The sequence below is a fragment of the Thunnus thynnus genome, chromosome 24 (assembly GCF_963924715.1).
Source record: "Thunnus thynnus chromosome 24, fThuThy2.1, whole genome shotgun sequence".
Lineage (NCBI taxonomy): Eukaryota > Metazoa > Chordata > Actinopteri > Scombriformes > Scombridae > Thunnus > Thunnus thynnus.
Window position 1 is genome coordinate 18083016 of NC_089540.1, and position 11932 is coordinate 18094947.

General features: G+C 36.3%; 1 protein-coding gene across 4 annotated transcripts in view; it reads left to right on the forward strand.

Moving 5' to 3' along the window:
- Window positions 1-7555, forward strand: part of LOC137177377 (glutaminase kidney isoform, mitochondrial) — a 34368-nt gene extending 26813 nt beyond the window's left edge. For all 4 annotated transcript variants that reach the window (XM_067583649.1, XM_067583650.1, XM_067583651.1 and 1 more), the window contains 5 exons: window positions 58-150; window positions 1427-1488; window positions 1717-1793; window positions 1904-1967; window positions 2643-7555. In XM_067583649.1, the coding sequence (XP_067439750.1) occupies window positions 58-150; window positions 1427-1488; window positions 1717-1793; window positions 1904-1967; window positions 2643-2790 (444 nt within the window). In that variant the 3' untranslated portion in view covers window positions 2791-7555. The remainder of the gene's footprint in view (window positions 1-57; window positions 151-1426; window positions 1489-1716; window positions 1794-1903; window positions 1968-2642) is intronic.
- The last annotated feature ends 4377 nt before the right edge of the window (window positions 7556-11932 follow it).

The following is an 11932-nucleotide window of genomic DNA, read 5'->3' on the forward strand; positions in this document are numbered from 1 at the left end:
CCTGAGGTGATGTCATCAAAGTGAAGCAGTTAAACTGAGTGCATCTTCTCCTTTCAGGACCTCGTTTCTCTCTTCAACTTCCACAACTATGATAATCTGCGGCACTTTGCTAAGAAACTGGATCCTCGTCGGGAGGGAGGAGACCAGAGGGTGAGTCCAGCTACACGCTGCTTCCTCCAGCTGCTCTTCACCCAACTTCACTTCCATCAGTGTCTATCACATGATTTATTACCAAGAAAATACTATGTTACTGCTACATGGGTAGACCAAGTTAAATTTAAGACTTTTAATACATTTTAATACCATATAGAGTGTAATTTAATACATGTTTCACAGTTAAAGTATGAAAGATATCAATAAAAACCATCAGTGATGATATATGATTATTTACCAGGTGCAATATGAAATAAATGTCAATTTATTTCACAGTTTTGTGAACAGTCATTCCCAATAATGTAAATAATGAGTCATTAATCAGGACCTGGACGTAGATGAGCAGCAGAAAAATAACTTATGAATGGATGAATTAACCAATAATAACCAATAATAACTCATTCATTTAAGGTACGACGTCTGGAACAATAGAATTGGAGATTTTCCAGCCAGGTTTTGCTAATGATTTTTTTTTTTTAATTATTTCTACTATTACTGAAATATGTTTAAGAAATAATATTTAAGACCTTTGTGAATGAAATTTAAGACTTTTAAACACCTTCTAAGCCCCGAAATCAATGTTTTTCAAGTATTTTCAAGACTTACAGATATCTGCAGGTCTTGAAAAGTCTTGAAAAGTCTTGAAAAGCTCTGAATCCCTCAAAAAAGCCCTTAAAAAGTCTTGAATATTGTTTCTGTCCTGCTGTCGACAGGAAGTTGTCAGTAGTTACGAGATGTTCTACATCTTAAACTACAAGTGCGACTGCTGTGATTAAATTAATTAAATGATTTTATAATTGGTTACTAAATCCATCAGTTTGCTGCCACTAATCTGGGTCTAGGTTAATTGATTAATTATATTACTTCTATAGGATTTATTGCTATATTCAGCTGGGAAGTAGTGACAGAAATGTGACATGAAGGTCAATGAATTCAAGTATTTAATAAATAATTATAGGATTTAGTGTCCCTGTTGGTTTTCTGTCATTCGTTGAGCAGTATGATGTAAACCTGCTACAGTCAGCTCTTCTCTTGTTACATTTCTTCTTGTTGTGGTTTATTTTTAGTCTAAAGCGTCATTTTATCAGGCAGCACAACATTTTTCAGTCAGTCTGCGTCACATCCTGCCTCCGTGTCCTCAGCGGCCTGGATGCTGCTGCTGCATGACCTTGTCTGCAAGGAGTTGAATCCACAGCGCCATCTGGAGGACAATTACTGAATAACCACAGTTATTCACCATTTCAGGCCTCAACGGCTTCTTGTTGTGTTTCAGGTGAAGTCGGTGATCAATCTGCTGTTTGCTGCTTATACTGGAGACGTGTCAGCGCTGAGGAGGTACACATGATATTTATTCTCAGTGTCTTTCTCTCTAAACTAAAAAAAAAGCAAGAACTTCCCTCCTGATGAGAGATTTAAAATACCAAAACTGAAAAATTCCTTTATTTATGTGCATATTTTGCTTAATTAGAACCATGTTTGTATGATTGAGCTCTTTGCTTCTTGTTAAGTGAAGGAAGTTTTTTCAGACAGTGGTGAATGATCTGTCGGTTATTTGTCATCCAGGTTTGCGTTGTCCTCCATGGACATGGAGCAGAGGGACTATGACTCCAGAACGGCGCTGCATGTGGCAGCTGCTGAAGGTAAAATACTGACAGAAGAGATTATTGATTAGACATCAGTGTGATTGGTGTGTTTCTGTTTGTGGAGCTGATGTGATATGATGTGATGTGATGTGATGTGTGTGTTCCAGGTCACGCTGAGGTGGTTCGCTTCCTGCTGGAGGCCTGTAAAGTCAACCCGGTTCCCAGAGACAGGTAACCTTACACTCATAGATCAGATCAACTTTAATTTTACTTTATTATAAAGGTGATGAAGCTGTTTCTTCAAATCCAGTTAAAGGACAGATTCACAATTTTTCCAGTGTGTCTTAAAACTGCAGTCAGGTGTCCATATGAACAGTAATCATTCCTCCTGTTCATACTGGATATTAAAAGATATCCACAAATATCCACTAATATCCAAATATCATTTAGTGCAAAAATGCATTTGAAAGTTGATGTGAAGCTTATATTCAGCTTCAGCAGTCTGAGTTAGTCATATCAAGTGGATATCTGACACATTTACAGTCTTTTTAGCATCAAATTCCCTTTTTGTGTTTCCCTGTTGAGCTGCAGGTGGAAGTATAGTAACAAAAAGAGGGACTTTGGCACTAAAAAGACTGTAACGTTGAAAGATATCTACTTGATTTGACTCATTTGGACGCTGAAGCTTCATATTAGCTTCAGATAAACTCTTAAATACATTTTTGTACATTTTGTCCCCATCACTTCCATTGTAAGGTCATTATGAAGGGATCTTCTAATGGTCGGTATGAACATGATGAATGATTACAGCAAGAAAAACATGTGTCACTGTTGTTTGAAGACTTTAACTGCAGTCAGTGTTTATATGAATAAACTGCTCTGACTGTTGCTGTGTGTTTGCTGCAGGTGGGGAAACACACCAATGGACGAGGCGGTTCACTTCGGCCACCACGATGTGGTGACCATCCTCCGCGATTACCACACCCAGTACAGCCCTCAGGAAACCAGCGACGACAAGCAGAGCGCAGAGAAGAACCTGGACGGTTTGCTCTGATGGAAAACGTCAGAAAACAAGCGTAACCCGTAAATCATGGATGGTATCCACCGAGGGGAAAACCCACCTGGATGCTATACAGACAAAGAATTCCCTCTTAAACTGTTCGATCTGAAGAAATCTACAAGAAAACATCTTAAATCAGGTCAGAAAGTTAAACCACCTTCCATAGAAGTCACTTAAATCAGCTCAGACAATAAACTGTGCAGTAGATTAATCAGTTAAAACAACGTAGATGAAAGGAAACGGCGTGGAAGCTCCTCATCATGTTGTTACTAGGTGTTGTTTTTGTATTATATTACTGTATCTACTCTGAACAGGGGAAAACATTTTTATTTGGATTTCTCCTTCTGTATTTAGCTTTTCTCTGTCACCGGCCTCCAGCTGCATGCTGGGTAAATTCAGCTGCGGCTGCTAAGTTGAGGGACGAAGTCGTTTTTAATCACGAAACTCTGAAACAGGAAGCAGCAAGTGTTGTTCCCTCGTTTAAAAAAAAAAAAAAAAAAAAAACCTTCCTCACTTCATCATCACAACATGGTGGAATGTATCTTCCCCCTCAAAAACACATTGGTGTGTGTGTGTGTGTGTGTGTGTGTAAACATTGATATTTATTTATCTATTTAAGATAAAGTGTACATTCATGTAGTGTGTATATTCCTGAGACGATCTCACAGAGGACGAGTTAGTGTAAATACGTACAGCTGTAGAGTTGTAGTTTCTGTAGTCGTGTGTGTGTGTGTGTGTGTGTGAGTGTGTGAGGTAGATTTCACTGACACTCTGGAAACTGTCAGTATTTAATCTTTAAATATGACACAAATATTAATTTTTGTTACCTTGTTTAAACTTGTAAAGGTGACTTAAAACACTTTGTTTTGCTTTCTAAAGGCCATTTTTATTTTTCCCCCTCAGTGGAGTTTTATTTTTCACTGTTTTACTGGATTATTTGCTATTTATTTTGTTTTTTTTTTAAAGGAAAAAAGTAGGAAATAATGTAAGCAAGTCAGCCAAAGTTCAGGTTGTTTGTTGTGTTTCTACATATCAGATGTGACAGCAGAAAGACTGAACTGCTGTAAAGATCAACAACATTTAAACGCACAATATGTAAGTCTCAGCCGTTAGGGGTCTCTCAATCCAAACAGTAACAAAAGACGGGGTTTGATGATGTCATGAAGTAGCGTGGGATCATGGGAGTTGTTGTCTTCGTTGTCAAACAACCACCGCTGTTGTTCGGTTTCTCTCAGACGTCGCTCTGCGGTCAGCTTCCTGGATTCCTTCAGTGTTCGTCATTCAGGAGGTTTTTACTGGGAGTCGAGTTATCCTCAGAGGTCTCCTCCTCTCCAAAACAAACAGACATGGTGATTAAACCAGCAAAAACACTGAATAAAGCAGTTTTACATTAAAAATCAGTGTTTTTCCCACGCTGGACGTCCAGTGTTTTTGGTTTAACGAGTGACCATGTTAACTGGCCGCTGTCTCCTAAAAGCCTTATCAAATTTACATTAATCAATTTATATCTGTGTTTATTATCTACACAAACCATTTATCACCTTGTAATGTTTCTTATAATGTGGGAAACAAAACATAACCTATAAGTTGGCCATGCAGCTATAAAACATCTGGATTTATAGTTATCTTCATTCGGAACAAGGCCCATATTCAACCAATCTGTTCAGCTTGTGGCTAAATATTGTGTGTGGTCACCTGGTTTGACCAACCTACCATCAGTTTGGATACTGTAATAATAATAATAATAATAATAATAATAATAATAATAATAATAATAATAATAATAATAATAATATATTGCGACAACATTCAGCATTTCCCAAAAATAAGTGAAGAAATGTGAAAGGTTCTGGTTGGCGACAAATTTAATTTACATAATTTAAGACAAAGAGGACCAGATGAATATATACTCTATTGAACATTCATTTTAAGATAATTTAAGGTTCTGTTCATGCTTTCAACAGCTGACAACCACAGAGTTATCCGGCTGAAAGTCTCCAGTTTACAAGGTCGCTCGTTAAACCAAAGCACCGGCGGGGCTGCGAGTCGAGCCGCTGCTCAGCTTGATTCTCAGATCATTTAAGATCCAGATGTCCAATGACAAAAATCCTTGATCTTGTTAAAAGATATAATTTAAAACAACCAAAATCTAAAAAGTGTATCAAGAAAATGTGGCTTAAAACGGGATAAAAAGTCAATTTATGACAGAGCTTCTGGCGGACGACCACAACGCCGACACTGAAGTTAAAGGAGATATGACGACATTGACGGGCAACCAAATGAAACAGACCATTCTCTGGGTTTGAAAATTGTTGGAAACATTTGGGATGATGTAAGTACACAACTCAATAAAATATATAACATAGCTCTAGTTGTTTTTACACATTTTACTGCAGAAAAGTTACATATTTGGGCTTTAAAGTTCTCTTAAGCTTTTATGTTATTTGTTTTAGATTAAAGTTAAAGACGTTACAGCTCACAGGTTTACAGGTCTCAATACCCAAAATAACTCCTGTCAAAGGAACAGCACTCAACTACAGAAGATATTTTGTCTCACTGATGTTTCAGCCTTCAAACGTTTATTTCTATTTCTTGTTGTTGATCTCAAAGTTTCCAAAAATACCAAATATGTCCGGCTGAATTTAGGGAATCTGTGTCTGCACCACAGCTGCTGATTTGGTTCAAAATTGAACATTTTTTCATCGAAGTTCTGCAGAGTTCGGTCTCAAATGTCCCCTCACCACCAGAAACAGACTTTAAAGCCTTTTTCCTACAGTTGACCCTTAAAGTTATGGCTGGATTTTCATGTCCAGTCACTTAACATCACAGTTTATTCACACATTTGAGCTGCAGGACACAAAAGTCCGACTATTATCGTTTTTTGAGTGCAATTAATTTGAAGCTGTAACCTCAAATCTGTGAGAAAGTTTTCAGCCTGTAAACGTGTTGTAATGTATCACATGAAATTTGAAGGTTTGTATGTAAACACTTGTTCCTGCTGAGGACTCAGGAAGGTTCGGTCTGTTTCCACCACAGATTTTAAAGAATAAAAACAAAACTGGAGGAGCTTTATAACACAGACGGATAGTTTTTATATCTGACGTGCAGGAGAATCTGTCACACTCTGAACGGTGGTTTTGTGTGTTTGTAGCGTGATGGAGGTTTGGATGTTTCTGTTCAGCAAACCGTGATGTTAACAATCCACATTTAGTTTAATTTTAGAGCAGCAGGAAACATTTCTAAGCCTTCAGGTTGGGATCAGTTCATTTTTAGGGGTTTGAGCCTGAAGGGATGAAACTATTGTTTTTGTGCCGGTTAATTATTCTTTTTCTTTAGAAATGTTTGTGCAAATTCTCATGAGATGATATATGGTGGAGACATGAGATTTTGCCCTTTGATTGGAGGTTTTGTGCAAGTGAAGCCCAAGAATTATGACCTCAGTCGGCCTGATGGGGGCGCTATAACAACAAACTTTACATTTTGGCCTTCAACTTTTGAGCTGTAAAGGCTGATTTATGGTCGCTCACTTTTGATGAGTGTCGCTCAACAGAAATTAAAAAGTCATGCAAGGTTTTCAATTCATGCTTCAGTGAAAGATTTCAGTCGTCTCCATGGTAACCAGACGTTATCCTCCACATCAACTCATCCAGACCAGGAATAATTAAACAAGGGCGTTTTAAGTTATCTAAAGTTACAGACCAAAATATCAATAAGGAAGTTCAGTGAAAACTACAATCACCATGGTGACGTTAGTAACACTACCTAATCACATCGCACGACACAATATGACAGTGCCTGTGATATATATATATATGTCATTTCTTGACCTACCATAAATCAGCCTTAAGTCTAAGAAACAAAATTCTGTACATATAAGCCACACCCATTTACGCCTAGATGGATTTTCTGCCATTTTGAATTTTTTGAACACATTTAAATCTAAACAATCTAAATTGTCAGTCCAATTGCTACCAAATTTTCTGTTGATCATTATTGGACCAAGCTTATCAAAAGTTGCTAAAAGCTTTATTGGTATCTTATTTAGTTTAGACTAAAGTCAACAACTGTTGGGCCGATAATCACAAAACCTGCAGGATGTGTTCACAGAAGTACCTGATAAACACCCTGAAAGTTTCATTCAAATCGACCACTAGGGGGCGCTACACATGCAAAAAGAAATGGGCGTGGCATAACATAAATCAGACTCGTGCATTGGGCCTGGCACAATAAATCACTGATAGTTTGTCCAAACATCACCAGATTTGATGGATATTTTTTAATGAAGCTCTTGAAGCTTTCAACTTCCAACGGTCTGTGTTGGCTTGAACCCCGGAGTCGCTGCTAGCAGTTTTATTCTTTCACTGAAATTGTTCATTTAATGTCTTTGAGTGCAAAAAAATTGATTAAAATTTCCCAGAAGCACAAAACTTCCCCTAAAAATGCAATATTTTAGAGGCAATTAGCAATATTAACTCAATGATTGTAAGATAAAATCAGCAATACGGATTAGATTTTTCCTTTCCTGAGCTGATCCCGACCTGCAGCTCCTCACTCAGCTGTCGTCAGTGATATGATGTCTGTTTGTGTTGTTGAAGCTGCGACTGACGTGTTTCTGAATGTAAACGTGTTCGGTGTCGTTCTGTTTCCTCTTCATGTATATTTCTGCTGCTTCGGCTCATGTTGGGCGGTTACTGAGTGTCGCAGGCAGTTCAGATATTTATTCACAGATTAAACATTTAATAAAAGTCATAAAACTTCACTGGATGTCTGATGTGTTTTTTGGGGGGTTTATAAAAATAAGTAGGGGGAGTTTGTGTGAAGTTTTAGTGACATGAAACACTGTTTTGTTATTCTGTTGGATAATAATAAAACTGCCTCAAAAGATCTGAAACCATTTTGTAGTCTGTAAATAAAAACTGAGTGAAAAATTATATAAAATATAGTAATTCATGATAAAAATTATGTGTTATATTTATTTAAACATTGGCTTAGTTTATGTGATTCTTTTTATGATTAATTTTATTCTACACTTTTATTAATTTTCTGTTTTTATCTGATTGTAATTCTTTGTAATTTGTAATAATTGTAATTCTCAGTCTCTGTGAAGCACTTTGGTTAACGTGTTTTTAAATGGGCTCTATAAAAAATTTAGAAAATCTAAATAATTTGAATTAGTTTAGACATTTATTGGGTATGTATAATTTATTTCAGGCATTTATCAAATTAAAATATGTGCAGGTTACTGGCCTTCACTTACAGTCTCATAATCGATACATTTTTAAGACCAACAACCAAACGAAACGATTAAAGAAACGCTGCGATAACTTTAAACTGTGAAGAAAAGTTTGCAGGTTCAAGGAAATCAAATATTTAATGAATAATCTGTAAATCCTCAGCAGCAGTCTGACTCAGTGGCTTCTTGCAGAGTTTCAAACCTCAGTTAGATTGTGATTTTTTAAAATACACATCCTACTTAAAGACTGAAAAACTCTGAGGACAAAACAGTTTAAAACCAACCAGGAGGTTCGAGGATGTAGAAAACTGCAGAGAGTTTAGAGTTGTAGGTCTGAACATTTGGTCTCTTTGTGTTTCTGAGACTAGCTTCAACAGCTGAACTGCTCTGCTTTTTATTTAGTTTCCAGATTATATTCTTCTAACAAACATAAGAAAAGTACGTCCTGATTAAAGCTTAGTTCTGACCCTGTAAAGCTGTCAGTGTGATGCTAAATCAATGACTACATATCAATTAAAGTGACTTTGGTATTTGTCTGAGTGTGAATGATATTCAGGAGCAGAAATAGTTGATATTCAGTCTTCAAGGAGTGTGTCTGAATCTTCATGTTACACTTAACATTTCATTAAAACACATTTTCTTTGGATCTCTATTTACTGCTTCGGCTTCTTCGTCTGCACTGCAGCTCCCAGTGTCACCAGTCTGATGACCAGCAACACAGGCAGCAGTTTCACCTGGAGTGGGGTGTTACCTGTTGTTATAGTCATATGATGTAGTCACATGACTGTCATGCAGTCACATGACCGTCTTGCTTGTTGGACTTGTTTGGACTGTAAACTGTAAGTTTGCTTTGTTTAATACTTGAAGTTTCTCTTTAGTAACTTCAGGGTTTGTTTCTTGCTGTTTGATGTTTTTATTGCAGAAAGTTTGGAGAACTCTCATGTTGGAAGATAAATCTATATGTTAAATTATTGATAGACCTACTGGAATCAAACAGTATTAATGAACAGCTGATGATTAATTCCTTTCTTCAGCTCTCAGATATCAAACTACTTTTTAACGTTGTTTCCACCGGCGACCTTTGGAAATCAGATGTGTTGTTTTCACTGATGTGGAGGAACAATCAGAGGACAGTCATGAAGGTCAGTGTTGCCACAACAACATGCACACAGTCCACTTCTGTTCTTGGTTTATAATTAGTTATTATAGTTATACAGAAGGTGATGATGTGTGTATTTATTGGTTCATATATCTTTAAAATAAAAGTTAAGTTCTAAATTTAAAAAAAAAGGCAAAAAATAGTTTCTCTTGAATAACAAACTGAATTTTAGACCAAATAACATTTTATCTGCAATGTTAAATGTCTCACAACGGTTAAGATCTAACATCTGTTGCTGTTTGACAAGTTTGTATCAACTGTAAAAGAAGTATCAAAGTAAATGTGCCCTGATTATAATAATTTAATACATTCTCACACTATTAATGTGACAACAGCATCAAACAGAACTAATAGATAACTGAGACAATTTAAATGTTGTTTATTGTTGTTGAATTTACTGAATATTGATGAAACTGAAGCTTTCTGTCAAATTCAGTAAGTGTGTCAGTGAATGTAAATCATCCTTCATTCATCATGTGTGCTGCTCTTCACTTCACTGCAGCTTAATGACGCCATCTAGTGGCCTGATAGTAGAAGTGCAGCAGTCAGAGCTGAGCCAAAAATATAAATCTAAATTTCTTTCAAGCTTGGGGTCAATCAAGATTTTGATCAATAGTTTTGTTTGTCTGCAAAATGCAGATTATATTTTTAAGGCAGTTAAGAAAATATAATAGAAGATCTGCACCACCTGCCATCATCATTATGCATAAAATACAGGTTATCACACACAGCTATTGACTATTAGTATCAGCCAACACTATGCAGCCCAGACAGATTAGTAAACTTGTCAAACTCATGCATGTAGTTGACATCTTCCAGAGATGAAATGACTGGAGCCTTTTAAAGCAGCAGTTTCCTTCTGAAATGTAGTGAAGATGAAGTATAAAATCGAAAATTATAATATTAATGTAGAGTATGATTAAAATTCTATTTAATAGATAAAGAAAAGCAGAACGTCTTCATAATTGACAAAATGAAAATGGAAAAAGTAAAGTTCAACCACCTTAACCTGAACACAGAATTCAGATCATTTACCTCAGTAAAACTATCAGTGCACTCAGTGTATAAATACTAAATTATATATGAATGAATTAGTGTGGTGACATTCATGTTCCAAACAGAAATTAATCATTGCTGTAAACCACAATCTGTATGTAGTAAGAAAAAAAACATTTTACACAGAAAAAAAAAAAAATTTTTTAACATCTTCCATAAAGAACTAATCATTTTCTTTCTTTCTGTATTCATAATACAAACAAATAAAAAATGCATCTAATTTTCTGTTTCATTTAGCTCACATAACTGACAAAGCTGATCCTCTTCTTCAATACCAACATATCATCCTGTTTCAGTACTAAACTCATTTCTCATTAAAACATATGTTCTTGTATATTAGGATATTATCAGTAAAATGTAGGAAGTATTAAAAATAAAGGACATTATGCAGCAGAATGGCCTCTGTCTGTCAGTGGTATATATCATATTATTGGATTATTATCACTAATCATCAACATCTAACCAACCAACTACTTTATATACTGATTAAAAATGTCTGTTATTGTATGTAGTGGGGAAAAACTACAATATTTGGAACATATATTGAAATGTGGGGGAGTAGAAGTATAAACCACCTCAGGTGCATCTAAATTAAACAGAGCCTCGTTAATGTTATCAGCTTCACCTGTGCTCTTCCTGACTTGACTCCTAAAGCCTCACATGTGTTTATACTCTTCCATTTGTAACTTAAAAAGCATTTTTAAAACATTTAAAAAGTGCTATATTCCGTTTAAAGCTCACCAAAATGCAGTAGTAATGCATAAATACAACAATCTCACTACATTTTCTTTACATTTATAATATTGTGTATTACAAATTTTAAATATTTAATGGTTAGTAATTCGAAGTATAAATTTAGCTCTCTCTTCTTTTTCTCACAGGTAAAACAGCTGACTGCGTTTCAATGACGTCACACCTCTTACTCCTACAGGTGGTAACAATTAAATAAACTGTTTTCTACTCTTTGCTGGATTCAAATGGTTCATTTAACTTCTATCTCTTGTCATCAATCAGTGTAGTCAAAGTAGGTGGATTCTTTGCTTAAGTGGGACTTCTGTCTCACTCAACATTAGAGGGAGTTTTATTCTTGGGGAGGGTGGTGGGAACTGATGGTGTAAAGGTTAGAGAAGAGGGCTTGAAGATACAACATCACTGGTTCAATCCCACACCTCCAGGAGAAAGTGAAAGTCCCCCCTCACCACCACCACCAAACAGCCTGCAGGTGCAAATATCTGTATTAAAAACTAAAGATAAGTCAGTAAATAAGTGTTTTCACTATTAAGGTAACTAAGATATCTTTGGTTAATCTGGTGTATTAAGTGTTTCACAGAGCAGACACACACAGTTACATGTGACGCAAACACAAGTCTGTCGACTCATCTGAGAAGTTTTCATTTTACCCCGATAGGAAGGCGGTGGTTTTGTGTATTAGTAATGACAGAACGTAATAAGCAACAAACATGCGATGGTTGCTTCCAACATTTTTAAAAACTTGTTCACACCTTCATGCATCAGTAAAACTTCAGCTGGACAGGACTTCCTCTTTCATAACCTCCTGCTTACATACCTGCGGAACATCGGGGGAGGACAAGGCCCCCCCCCTTACCCACCCATGTGGGACACAGTTGTTTTGCTCCAGTTACTGGTGAAGGAGAGGGATCGAACCAGCCACCTCACGTCCGCAGACG